This window comes from Pteropus vampyrus, unplaced genomic scaffold, assembly GCF_000151845.1.
Source record: "Pteropus vampyrus isolate Shadow unplaced genomic scaffold, Pvam_2.0 Scaffold30, whole genome shotgun sequence".
In the NCBI taxonomy this organism is placed as follows: domain Eukaryota; kingdom Metazoa; phylum Chordata; class Mammalia; order Chiroptera; family Pteropodidae; genus Pteropus; species Pteropus vampyrus.
This window is the reverse complement of record NW_011888811.1, coordinates 1,375,781-1,388,271: the sequence shown is the minus strand read 5'-3', so window position 1 is coordinate 1,388,271 and position 12,491 is coordinate 1,375,781. Positions and strand designations below refer to the sequence as shown.

Genomic DNA, 12,491 nt, shown 5'->3' with positions numbered 1-12,491 from the left:
AGAGGGGAAGTGGGCATGGCAGACATGGGACAGAGCCATGATGAAGACTGGGGGTGGGGTGGGTTAGTGAGTTGCAGGTAGAAAAGCCAGAGAGGCCTGGAATCCAAGTCCAGGAGCAAAAGTTGGCATTTGAGCTCTTTCCTGCAACCTTCTCAGTTAGAGATGCAGAAACAGAGGCCTAGGGAAGGAAGGTGACCTGCTCAAATTACTCCGTAGTGGCACAGCTGGGACTAGAACGCAGATTCCCTGCCTCCTTCCATGCGTTCACCTTTCTGGGACAACAGGGACAGATCTGGTGTCAGTTCAAAGTTTCTGGATCTGTTGGGCCAGCCCTGAGGAGTCGGAAGGCCAAGAGAAGCAGCGAGTTTGCAGGGAGGGGCTTGGGGACTGTAGGCTGATGGAGTCTGTCTTTCCTTTCGCTTGCCAGGTACACCAAACCGCTCACCTTCGCCGACTGCATTAGCGATGAGCTGCCACTAGGATGGGAAGAGGCCTATGACCCACAGGTTGGAGGTTACTTCATAGACCACAACACCAGTAAGTTCCTGCACCCTCCCTCCCTCATCCCCTTTCCCTGTTCCCCTGCCTTCCCGCCCCAAGTCTGGAAGAGCTACCAGCAGCGTTTCTGGAAGCCAGATTGTGTTGTGTTTTATACTGTTATATAGAGATGTCAATGTAGAAATAGATAGATATGTTTGCTCATATAAAATAACTGTTTAGAAGCATTTAAATAGAATCTGAAATTTGCCCTTTTGCAACCCATCTCCCCAATTTTTTAGATTAATTAATTGATTGATTTGATTGAAGAAATGATTTAAATTTTCCCCCCGTCTACTTCCCCTCCCCCCTTCCCCATCTCACCAATTTTACAAAGCCAGCACTGCTAACAATGTATGTATCGTTCCAGAAATTTACTAATTATGTGTTTATGCGTGTATATGCATATACTTTTCTTTTTTACATATATCATTTGATGCGCAGAAGATTTTTTTTTTTTGCCATAAAAAGCAGTTGTGTCATTGTCATTGCCAGATCATCTTGGAGCACCCAGAGCCCCAGCAATTCTCCAGCAGCGTACACACATGCGTGTCCATAGTGGATGGGCGTGAGTGTGTGCGTCTAGCCCATCATACCAGCCAGCACCCTCACTTAGTATGTGTTCCAAGTATCCTGACCCAGAGTGCAGACTCCTGGTGTCTTTCTCTCTGGGACCGTGAGGGAGGAATAGATTGAGAAAGGGAGGGGCGTGTCGTCTGAGAGTTGGAGGAACCCAGGGTGTGGTCCCCCAGCCCGGAGAGTCGATGTATGCATTTGGGCCTCATCCGTTGTGCACCTTCTTGGCCAACACTATTCTCGTCCTCTGAAATTTGCTGCCCCATTTGTTCCTGGGTACAGAGGAGAGAGGACTTTTCTGTCTTACTCTCAGCCTTCTGCACTGGAGGGTTTCCTTCATCCTTTCAGGCCAGAGGAGAATGGAATGAAATGGAACATACCTGGCAAAGCCCGAAGGCTGAGAATAGGATTCCAAATCCTAGTAGCCCATTAACTGAGCGCATGCTCTGTGCCATGTGCTGGGCTAGAGTTTGATAGGCGTCGTCTCATTTCATCCTCCCAACTATCCTGTGGGGTATTAAGATGATTATCCCCATGTCGTTATTATAAATGGAACCTAGAGGTAGTAAGTGGCCATTCAATACTCAGAGCTAAAACACGGCACAGCTGGCATTTGAACCCGTGCTGGGGAGCAGAGTTGTGTTGCTCCATCCACTTCCTCTTCTGGGTTTCAATAGCACCTGGCCATGCCTCCCTTGCCCCTCATCACTCTGTGGTACAACCATTGACCTGTCGCTGCAAGTTCTTCTGGAGCAAGATACTGTCTCATTCATCTCCGTAATCCCAGGCCTTTGCCTGGTGAGACACATAGTAGGTGTGCACTTGACCTTTGCTAAGTAGAAAAGAGCATACGTGCACGAATGCATGACTAAAAGGGTGAATGAGCGGGCTGTTGTTGGCACCAAAGTGTAGAAGAGTTTCTGAGAGACAGCTAATGGCATTAATTGCGTCGTTGGGGGTAGCAGAGCTTTTTATTAGCGCTTGTGATTGCATACTGGATAATGAGAAGTAAATATGCCTAATTGAGTGTGTATGGGGAATGAGGTTAATGCTGGGAGGGCCGCATAGTGTGCCGGGTTAAACACTGATGCACAGGAACCCTCATCGGTCCTTTCCTCTTTCTAATTGCTGAGTGCATCCCCCTCATTAAATTCTGATGGCGGGAGTGGGATTTTAAGGTGCTTCTGGGAGATTCTGGAGAAATAGAAGGAAGGAAAGAGTAGCAAGCAATGGCAGAGTTTATTCTTAAGGTGATGCGTGATGCTGGCAGAAATAGAGTGGGCGTATGGGAGGGCATGAGTAAATGGAGGCCAGAATAGGAAGAATTCTCTCTGGCGTCAGCTGTCAGGCTACTGGTTTCTTTTTGGTCTGAGGGTGCTCTCACTGGGTGAAGGGCACCGCCTCTGTAGATGGAGCCAGTGATGCACATACGACGACTGAGGCCCAAGCATCCAGAGCCGCGGACTCGTACCTGTCCTCCGCGTGTGTCTTGTTCATTGACTGAAATTACTCTCTTAGGAGTTACAGATACAAGAGGATTCGAACAGATTAAATCCATCCATTCATTCATTCATTCAGCAAATTTTTATCGACTACCTACGATGTTCCGGGCACTGTTCTGGGAGCTCAGGATACATGAGAGCGCAAACTGGCAATGACCTTGTCTCTTCTAGGGCTTTCGTTTTGGCAACAGAGAAAATGAATAGAACACATAAGCAGATCATGTAGTATATTAGCAAATTATCAGGATTGTGGAAAAAAGAGAAAGCAGAGTGTGGGGCCAGGATGCGCTAGGGTGAGATCGAGGGGGGCAAGGGAAGGACAGCAGGAAGGACTTATTGAGAGTATGTGAGCTGAGACTTGAAGGAGGTGGCAGAGCATTTCATGCAGAGAGAATAGAGCAGAAATCAAGGTGCAGTCACACTCAGCTTGCTCGAGAGATGGCAGGGAGGCAGGTGTGCAGATGGCAGAATGAGCGAGCAAGCAGGGTGAAGGGCATCGGGCCGGAGAACGGCAGGACGTCAGTGGGGCAGTGGTCTGCCGCAAAGGTTCTGCTGGCTTTTGCTCCGCATGAGGCGGGAAACCATTGGAGAGTTTTAAGCAGATGAGTGGCATGTTCTGGTCTTAAATACCAGTCATTAAGTCAAAATTAACCTGTCTACAGACCGGATTTACCACATGGCCGTGATTATACAACTTCTGCTGTGTCAGTCACCCCTAACCCCACCCACCATCCAGGAAATGGCTTAGAAGGTGACAGTCATGGGCATTGGTGCTTTGACCTCGTCCACGTCTGCTCAGTGTCTAGCTGCCCATTTTCCTTGAATGTCTTTTTGTCTTCTGACTTTTCTTTTTTTTTTTCAAATTACGGCTGTGCATATTTATTGTACACGTAATTTAAAAAAATGAAGATGAAGACATATTGACTGTTGATAATTTGCTAAGAAGTTTCCTCTTAATCTTTTGGAGAATGTACACATCTACTTTGATAAATACAAAATTATGTAGTTTTGCACCCTGTCCTTTCACTTTTTTATCAGAAGCACCTTTCCATTTTTTCTTGGAAGACATTATTTTTAATGGTTGTATTAGTGTATTATATGAATATAACATACTTATTTGAGCAATTATTTCCTGTATGACCTTGAACAAGTTACTTAACCTCTCTATGTCTCAGTTTTCTCTTCTGTGTAATGAGGGTGGTAGCAGGATCTCCTTTATAGAGTTAGTGTAAGTATTAAAAGAATATATAGACATAAAGTAATTAGAATAGTACCTGGCATAGAATAAACATTAAGTACTTGTTATTTATTTTCATCGTCATCATCATGGTTTTGTACAAATGCATCTTTGCCTGAATTTTTTTTATTAATCGTGATAAATTACAATGGGATTACTGGCCAAAAGGCATTAACATTTTAAGGCTTTTAACGTGAATGGTCAGATAGTCCTCTGGTTAGGCCGTTCCATTTCCAGTAGGCTGTGAGGGTGCCTATTTCTTCATATCCTCTGAAATATTAGTTATTTTTAGTTTACTTTTTGTCAAACAGATGACCTTAAGCATCTATAATGTCCTTGAGCCTCTCTGACTAGATTAGAACTCAAGTCTGATCTTTCTCCTACCTGTTCTCAGACAGATTGACTTTAGGTTTAGAAATCGATCCTGGCTTATTTCGTTTGTTTGCTTAATCAAAACGAAGAGTCCCTGTTGTTTAATAGGTAAGTTTAACCCGTTCACATTTATTGTGGGTTTTCTATTCATTATGCCTTTTGTTTTCTGATAGTGGATTCCACAGGCCACCAACCCAACAGATATTTGTGTGAGGTACTGACCTAGAATCTCTGGGGTCTGTTCCAGAAACCACTCAGATCGAGGACCCCCGGGTACAATGGCGGCGGGAGCAGGAGCACATGCTGAAGGATTACCTGGTGGTGGCCCAGGAGGCCCTGAGCGCTCAGAAGGAGATCTACCAGGTGAAGCAGCAGCGCCTGGAGCTTGCACAGCAGGAGTACCAGCAGCTGCACGCCGTCTGGGAGCACAAGCTGGGCTCCCAGGTCAGCTGTGAGTACCTCCCACTGCCAGTGCCCCCCGGAAGGAGGAAATGGCTGCGCCGCATCCTGCCTGGATTGCCTCTCAGGGCTTCTCGAACCTCTCCGTTTTCCTCCGTGTCCACTCCTTGTGCAGACCATCTCTTCCTGCGCCTGCTGCCCTGCGGCGATTCATTTGCCATTTGCATTCCGTTTTCTCTCATTCATTTGTCATCACCTCAGAATGCCGATCAGGTTACATGATCTTCTTGTTTAAAACCCTCCCGTGGCTGGGGGAAGTTGACCGTGGAGAGTTTAGTGTTTAACGGGGATGGAGTTTCAGGTTGGGAAGACGAAAAAGTTGTGGAGATGGATGTGGATGGTGGTGGCGATGGTTGCGCAACAGTATGAATGCACTTAATAGCCCTGAACTGTACACTTAAAAATGGTTAAAGTGGTAAATTTTATATGTATATTTTGCCACAATTTAAAAAACAAAAAAAAGTCTTCAGTGGCTTCCTATTGCTCTTTCCATGGCCTGCACAGCCCTGTGGGATCAGGCCCCTGCCAGCCACTTGCATCCGATCTCATGCTCTCATCCTTAAGACTCCATCCAGCTGCACCGAGACACTCCCACCCCCAGTTCTGCTCCCCTAGCTTGCCCCGCACCCTTTTACCTCGACGCTTCTGTACTTACTGTTGCCCAGCTTAGAATGCTTTTCTGTTGACCCTTCTGCACAGCTGGTTCCTTCTCATCCTTCCGGTCTTATCTTTCAGGTCATTTTCTCTGAGCGTCTCCCTTGTGGCAAGTCCATCAGCAGAGTGCCTTCCCCAGAGTTAGCCTCTGTAATGCCTCTCTGCTTATTTTCTTTGTAGCATGTGTCACACACAGTACATGCGCTTATATGTCTACGAGGATTTCCTCCACTGGAATATAAATGTGGTAAGGCCAGGGCTTCCTCATTCGCCTTGGCATCTGCAGGAGGAGAGCAGGCATGCCCAAGCCCCCAGCCCTCCATTCCCAGTGCATGCCATGCCAGAACCGGAGCTGTCGGTGGAAGAGCCCACCGACCTCTTCCAATGTGGTTTTTTTTTCCCTTTGACCACTGTTACTAATATCCAGTCCTTTCCCATGTTGGGTGAGTGCTTACTTACATGATGGGCTCTCTGCTACAGACTGAATATGCTATTTCAGTTCATCCTCGTACAAACTCTGTGGGCAAGTACAATTAATATCTCCCTGTAACAAATAAGGAAACTGAGGCTTAGAAAGGATCGATAACATGCCGAGACTTACAGCTGATGAGAGGCAGCAGCAAGTTGCAAAGCCATTCCGTCTGTCCCTTCAACATTTTTAGGGTGGGCCAAGGGTCCAGCATTAAGCTGTGGTGTCAGGGTGGCTGTGGCTTCGCTGGGTCACCAGACGCTCCTCTCCTGTGTGAAATCGTCACTTGGAGAAGTTTGGTTTGCCAGGCCTAGAGATCGTCATGAGGGTTTTAGCACTTAATTTGTCTTAGCTCAGGCTGCCATAACAAAAATACCATATAGACGGGGTGGTTTAAACAACAGAAATGTATCTTCCCACAGTTCTGGAGGCTGGAAGTCCCAAGATTAGGGAGCCAGCATGGTCTGGTTCTGGCGAGAGCCCGCTTCCTGGCTGGCACATGGCCACCTTCTCTCTGTCTTACCGCACAGCAGAGATAGAGACAGCAGGCTGCCTGGTACCTCCTCTCATTAAGACACTGGTCCCTTCTTGAAGGCTCCACCCTCATGACCTCACCTAAACCTAATCACCCCCAAAAGCCACACTGCCAAATACCATCACATTGGAGGTTAGGGCTTCAACACATGAACTTTAGGGGGGACACAATTCAGTCTATAGCACTGTCTTTACCATAGCCCAAAGGGGAGATATTGTCCCTAGTAAAACTCAGATTCAAAGTAGTGAAGTGATTTTTTTCACTCTTTAATTCATGTAGTCTGAAAAAAAATGACAAGTGTGTACACTTTCCTATTTGAGGGTCAGAATGTTTTACATAGACCCAAAGTGTCACCCCACACATCACTTGCCTAATTTCGGAGGATAATGTGTGTTTTCACATGGGACAGAGCCGCAGCTGCCACCTTACATGGCTGTTACATGAGCATCGCCAATAACAAGACAGCCTGACATCGGCTGCCTCTGAAGTGGTGCAATAGGGACATCATGGAGGATTCTTGACAAATGGTTTACTTTAAATGGACTCATGAAGAAACAGCCAGACAAATCCATACCGTGGAATATCCTACAAGATAATTGGCTCGGACTCTTAAAAAATGCAGTGAAAAATCAAAAAGATGGGAAATTGTTCTAGACTTTTAAGAAAGCCCCTCAGGAGTCATAAATCAGATAAAACATGTATACCTTGATAAGACCCTGCATAGGGGTTGAGGCCAGAGGGGAAGTAGCCAGAAAGGACATTCTCAGACAACTGAAATGTTTTCATAATGATGTTGTGGCTGTCTAGGAGAATGTCCTCTCCCTTAGGACATGCATGTCTGCAACTTAATTCCAAAGAGGGTCCAGGGGTTCAAACAAACAAACAAACAAACAAACAAAAAAAACAGAACAAAACTGCAGTGTCAGTTTAATCAGCAGATCAGCAGATGTCAGTGACACATTGCTGCCTTTGAATACGGGCTAGGTTTTCATCTTTGCCACCATTTCCAATATTCATTTATTGAGGACTTATTGCGAATCCGACATCCTACCAAGAAAAAGAATTAGGGTAGTGGGGGAGGGATAGACGGAATAAATGCGGAGAGATGCTAAAAATTGGATCTAGGTGAAGGATATAGCAATATTCATTCTGTTACGCTTTAGAATTTTCTGCAAATGTCAAGTTTCTAAAATAAAGTCAGAGTGGGGAAGAGAGTCACAGGGGCAGGGACGAAGCATTCCCACTCAGCAGGGCTGCGCTAGAGGTTGCGGTCACTGTGCTCTGGAGTCAGAAGTCCTGGCCCGAGTCTCCATTCCATCGTTACTATGTCTTCTTGTGGAGCGCACCTCATCTCTTTAAGTCCGACATTCCTTCGGTTTTAATGTGGAAATGTTAATAGTACCTGCGCCTCATGGCTCCATGTCAGGGTTTTTCAGCCTCAATACTGGAGACATTTGGGCCAGATAAATCTCCGTCGTGGAGGTTTTCCTGTAGATTGTGTGATGTTTTGCAGCGTCCCCAGTCTCTACCCACCAGATGCCAGTAGTACCCCCCGCCCTGATTTGTGACAACCGGAAATGTCTCTAGACGTTGCCAAATGTGTGCTTGGAGGCAAAATCCCCCCAGTCTGAAAACAGTGGTCTAGGTAAAACAATTCCCTTAGAACATATGAATGGCTCAGTAAATATTCTTTTTGGCATGAAACACTTCACATAACGTTTTGAGCGTATGAAGTCTGGAGCTGGACTGCCCAGGGCCAAATCCAGGATATGCAACTTACTAGCATTGTGACCTCGCACAAGTTAGGCCACTTTTCTCTGTCTCAAATTCTTCATCTATAAAGGGATGTAATAATAATATCACCTTCATTGGAGTGTGATGGGGCTTAAAGGAGTTAACAAATGTAAAGTTCTTGAAATAGTGCTTGTCATATTCTTAAGCTCTGAATAAGTAATAATTATTACTCGATATTATTCATCGGCATTGAAATGACAGATTTTTTTAACAGATTCTTGGAACCAGTAAGAATAGATCTGTGACCAGTGGTAGGGAGTAAATGACACAGTTCTCTTACATGACTTCCGGGTGCTCCCAAGAATGCCATCAGGCTCAAAGATACCACCGTTTTGAATGTTCAAGGACTTCCATCTAAAGGGAGTGGGGTCATCTCAGGTAACCTATCTGAGATCCTAACTAGCCAGGAATTGGGGCATCCCCCAACCCAAGCTTCCCAGTTAAAGAGGCATGACACAAGCCTCCTCATGACTTTCTTCGGGTTTTACAAGCCAGGTTCGCCTTCCAAGTCAAGCCTCCCCAGCATGTCGACAGACTGGAGAGGTCGCATGCCTCGCTTCTAACTCAGATGGCCTGCTGGAACTTGTGAGAGTTTCACCACCTGGCCTTGGCTGCTGTAGGGCCTGGGGATGGAGACTTTGCTGTCACCTGTGGTGCAATCTCTAGTTCCATGGGGAAGGAGAAGAGAACTAACACCTGTTATATTCCTGCAGGGCAATATGCGGGCCACTCTGTATGTGTCATTTAAAGTAACCTCCCTCTCTACTCACATACACATGGACACACACAATCCAGCAGCGCACTGCTGTTCTCATTTTACAGATAAGGAAACTGAGGCCCAGACAGGGGACGTAGCTTCCCCAAGGTCACCCTGGTAAAAAAAAATGCAGAACTAGCCTTTATACCCAGGAACATCTAACCTCAAAACCAATTCTCTTAATTTAATCCAAGTCAGCCAGTCAACTTCTAAGGTTCTCGGGCTACTCTGGGGCCCTCCTATCCTCTGAAAAATGAGATCTCAGGAGAGCTGGATTCTTCGAGACCTCGCCATGCTCCCTCCTGCCTCTCTCCAGGCCTTGGAGAGAGGAAATTTGAAAAGTAAATCATTGGGAGGCTTGTAGTTAAAAATGCCAGTTGAACCACCCACCTGATTTCAGTCACCTCTGAAACCAAGAAGAGATCAGATAGATTTTTAAAGGCATACGTGCGTAAGGAGAAAAAAGAACAGCAGTAAAATGGGGAAGCTGGAAAGAGGACAGGTGGCAACCTGTTTGATAGACTTGAGAAAAGAGGAAATGGGCCAGTAGTGACAAAAGCAAAAACTCTAGTCTATGTAGAGCACCTGCAGAAGCCTTGCAAATTAGAGAAGCACCTATCTCTGGGAACGGAAGTGAAGTGAGGAGGGTCTCAAATATAGAGGACTGGATACAAGTTGTTTCTGAGACAGACCACCCGATCACCCCCCCAAATTATTACAGCCAGACAATTGCCCATCCTCAACCTGGCAAAAGACTGGAGGTTTATTGTTTGGAGAGAACAAAACAGAGTCTCTGGACTACAGGATATAGGCAAGTTCAATGTCAGGGTGCGACATACTGGAAACGTGGTGATTAAGTGAACGTGGACAGACAGGATTTTGAGACCGTAGTCCGCATGTGCCACTTGGTTCCCAGAATGGTGCCAGGCTATTGCCCTCCAGGCTGGACAGTAGAAGAGTCTGGGGAAATCTGAACAGAGAAAAGAGATATAAAGAGAAAAGATGCGGACACACTAACAATGACGATTCCTGGATGAAACAGTCCAGCCAAGTCCTGCACCATGTAACCTACAGTCAACAAGCTCCACTCCAGCCCCCACTCTTAAATATGAGTCGACGGCTGTGATTCCAGACAATGAGGAAGGCCTCGACCATGCAAAATAGAGGTTAAAACAGACTCATGGTGAGGGGAGGCCCTGGGAGGGAACAGGGAGTGGGCATGGAGAAGAAAACACCGAGAAGCTGCACAACCAAGAACAGGATGCTCCATTTTATGAAAAGGAACCTTCAGGGAACACGAAAAGAGCCTTTAGAAATTAAAATATAGGAATGAAAAATCCGTAGGAAGATTAGAAGGTAAAACTGAGGAAACCTTCTAAAAAGATTCAACGAGATGAAAAATAAGGGGAAACGTGGAGCACCAGGCCACGAAATCCGAGTAATAATAGTTCAGATAGAGCAGAGGAAACCGGGAAAGAAGCATCAACGAAATTGTAATTAAAATCGTAAACATTTCCCAGAACGGATGGAGGAGGGTTTTTACATTGAATGGGCTCCGGGAACGGCCAACACAAGGGATAAAAGTCAGCCCCACCAAGACATAATCATTGCTTCAAACACGGGGGATGGTTCAAGGTCCTGAAAGCTTTCAGAGAGAAAAACCAGGTCGCACAAAAGTTAGGACTCACATTTAAGTTTTCTTTGCCGTTTTTTTTTTTTTTTTGGTCCTTATATCTTCAGACTAAGAGGAATGAAAATATTGTAGCCAAAAGTTGCCTGGATTCTTCCTTTTCCATTTTTCTTTAATATGGCTGTTATTCATTCGGTATACAGTCAAGTTTGTTTTCTGTTTGTTCCAGCTTTGAAGTTTAAAAAAAAAAAAAACCTTGTTGATTTCACTTTTTGACATTTTAATTATGATGTGTCTTGGCGTGGGCCTCTTTGAGTTCATCTTGTTTGGGACTCTGTGCTTCCTGGAACCTTCTGGATCTAGGGTTCTAATCTCCCCACTAAAAAGAACCAGGAGTCCTTAGCAAAATGGCAGAGTCCAGGTCTGAGCTGGGAGTCAGCCAGGACCATCTTGTGGCAGAGTAAGAAAGTGTGACAGGCACAGAAGCCAGCTTGAAGGAGCACCTAGTGGCCAAATCTGGAAGCAATCTGAACATCAAAATAAGTAATGATAGTAATGGATTATAACCCATTGAATAAAATCAGAATCCATAGATCCATCTTGACAAAAGTAAATAAATAAAGAAGAAGGAAAGACCCTTACAGGAAAATGTCAACTAATAAATGCAGAAGGAATGATAGAGTTTTAAAATTACTATCTGGCATTCATTACAGTAATTTGATTCGGGCAAGAGCCATCAATATACTTTAAGGAACGGGATATTCATAAAGCTTTATATAATCTCTGCACAGGTTATTTATTACACAGGAAAATAGTAAGTTGACAGAAAAGTTGGAGGACATGTCCAGGATTGGCGCTCGAAGTTAGCATCACCAACATAGGAACAAATCACAATCACTTGCCACCTGATAGGATCAGTGAGAACACAGTGTCACTTCTGGGGTGTTCCTCCCACCTGTGTGTAATCTGAATCTAATGAAGTATCAAACCCAAATCGAGGGATATTCCATAAAATAACTGGCCCCATCTTTTCAAAATGTCACATTTGAGAAGAAAAAACACTAAGACTAATCCAGATGAAGGAAGGCTAAAGAGACGTGACAACTGAAATGCAGCAGGTGATCTTGGATTAGATCCTGGACCTGAAAAATTCGTACTACAGATGACAAGTAAGACAGTGGGTAAATCTGAATACAGTCTGTGGGTTGAATTAAAAAATAAAATTATTAGGGCTCAGAATAGTTCTAGACTTCTCAATGGTAACACTGGAAACCCAAGGGATAATGGAGCAGCACCTTCAAAATTTTAAGGAAAATCATTCCCAACCCGTAATTCCATATCCAGCAAAACTACCTTTAATCAAGTATGGGGTAAAGATAGTTAGACATGCACGGTTTCAAAAAGTTAATTTTCTTCCTTGTTTTCCTCTCAGGAAGCAACTAGAAGTGTTGTTCTACCAAAATGAAGGCCTGGGCCACAGAAGGGAAGAAGACGTGGTGTTTAGGGGAGAGGAGGAGGCAAGGAGGGGGTCTCCGGGGGCCAGTTGTGCAGACAGCAAGCCGCTCACGCCAGAGCCGGCACAGACCTGGGCGAAATGGAGTGAAAAAGAGGAACCTAGCAGAATGGAGCATACTGGCCTGGGCTCTGTGGGAGGAGATTCAGTTAACTGGCAGAGTGAGGTTGAATCCATGATAAGTTTGTAGGCAAGCATAAAAATGCCAATTATTAACTCTTGGAAAAATAAATGAGCTAGAAAGGAAAAGTAAGCAAGTCGGCTACACGCCTCTGCCCCGAATAGTGTTTGCAGAGTAAAAGTAATGCAAACACTGAAGATTGCTTCACCCAAATTATGCTATCTCTAAGGAGGATGGGGAGCGGGGAGGGGTGCCTGTGTTTGGTGTAGGAGCTGGGCATGAAAGGGAACTTAAGCCTCCGTTCTCCAAAGAGACAAGTAAATACATAATGCCTA

At 45.2% G+C, this 12,491-nt stretch overlaps 1 protein-coding gene across 1 annotated transcript in view; it reads left to right on the top strand.

The window, feature by feature from the left end:
* WWC1 (WW and C2 domain containing 1) overlaps positions 1-12,491 on the top strand; it is a 134,226-nt gene that overhangs the window by 65,176 nt on the left and 56,559 nt on the right. The window contains exons 2-3 of the mRNA XM_011356776.2: positions 428-537; positions 4,472-4,675. Coding sequence (XP_011355078.1) covers positions 428-537; positions 4,472-4,675 — 314 coding nt within the window. The remainder of the gene's footprint in view (positions 1-427; positions 538-4,471; positions 4,676-12,491) is intronic.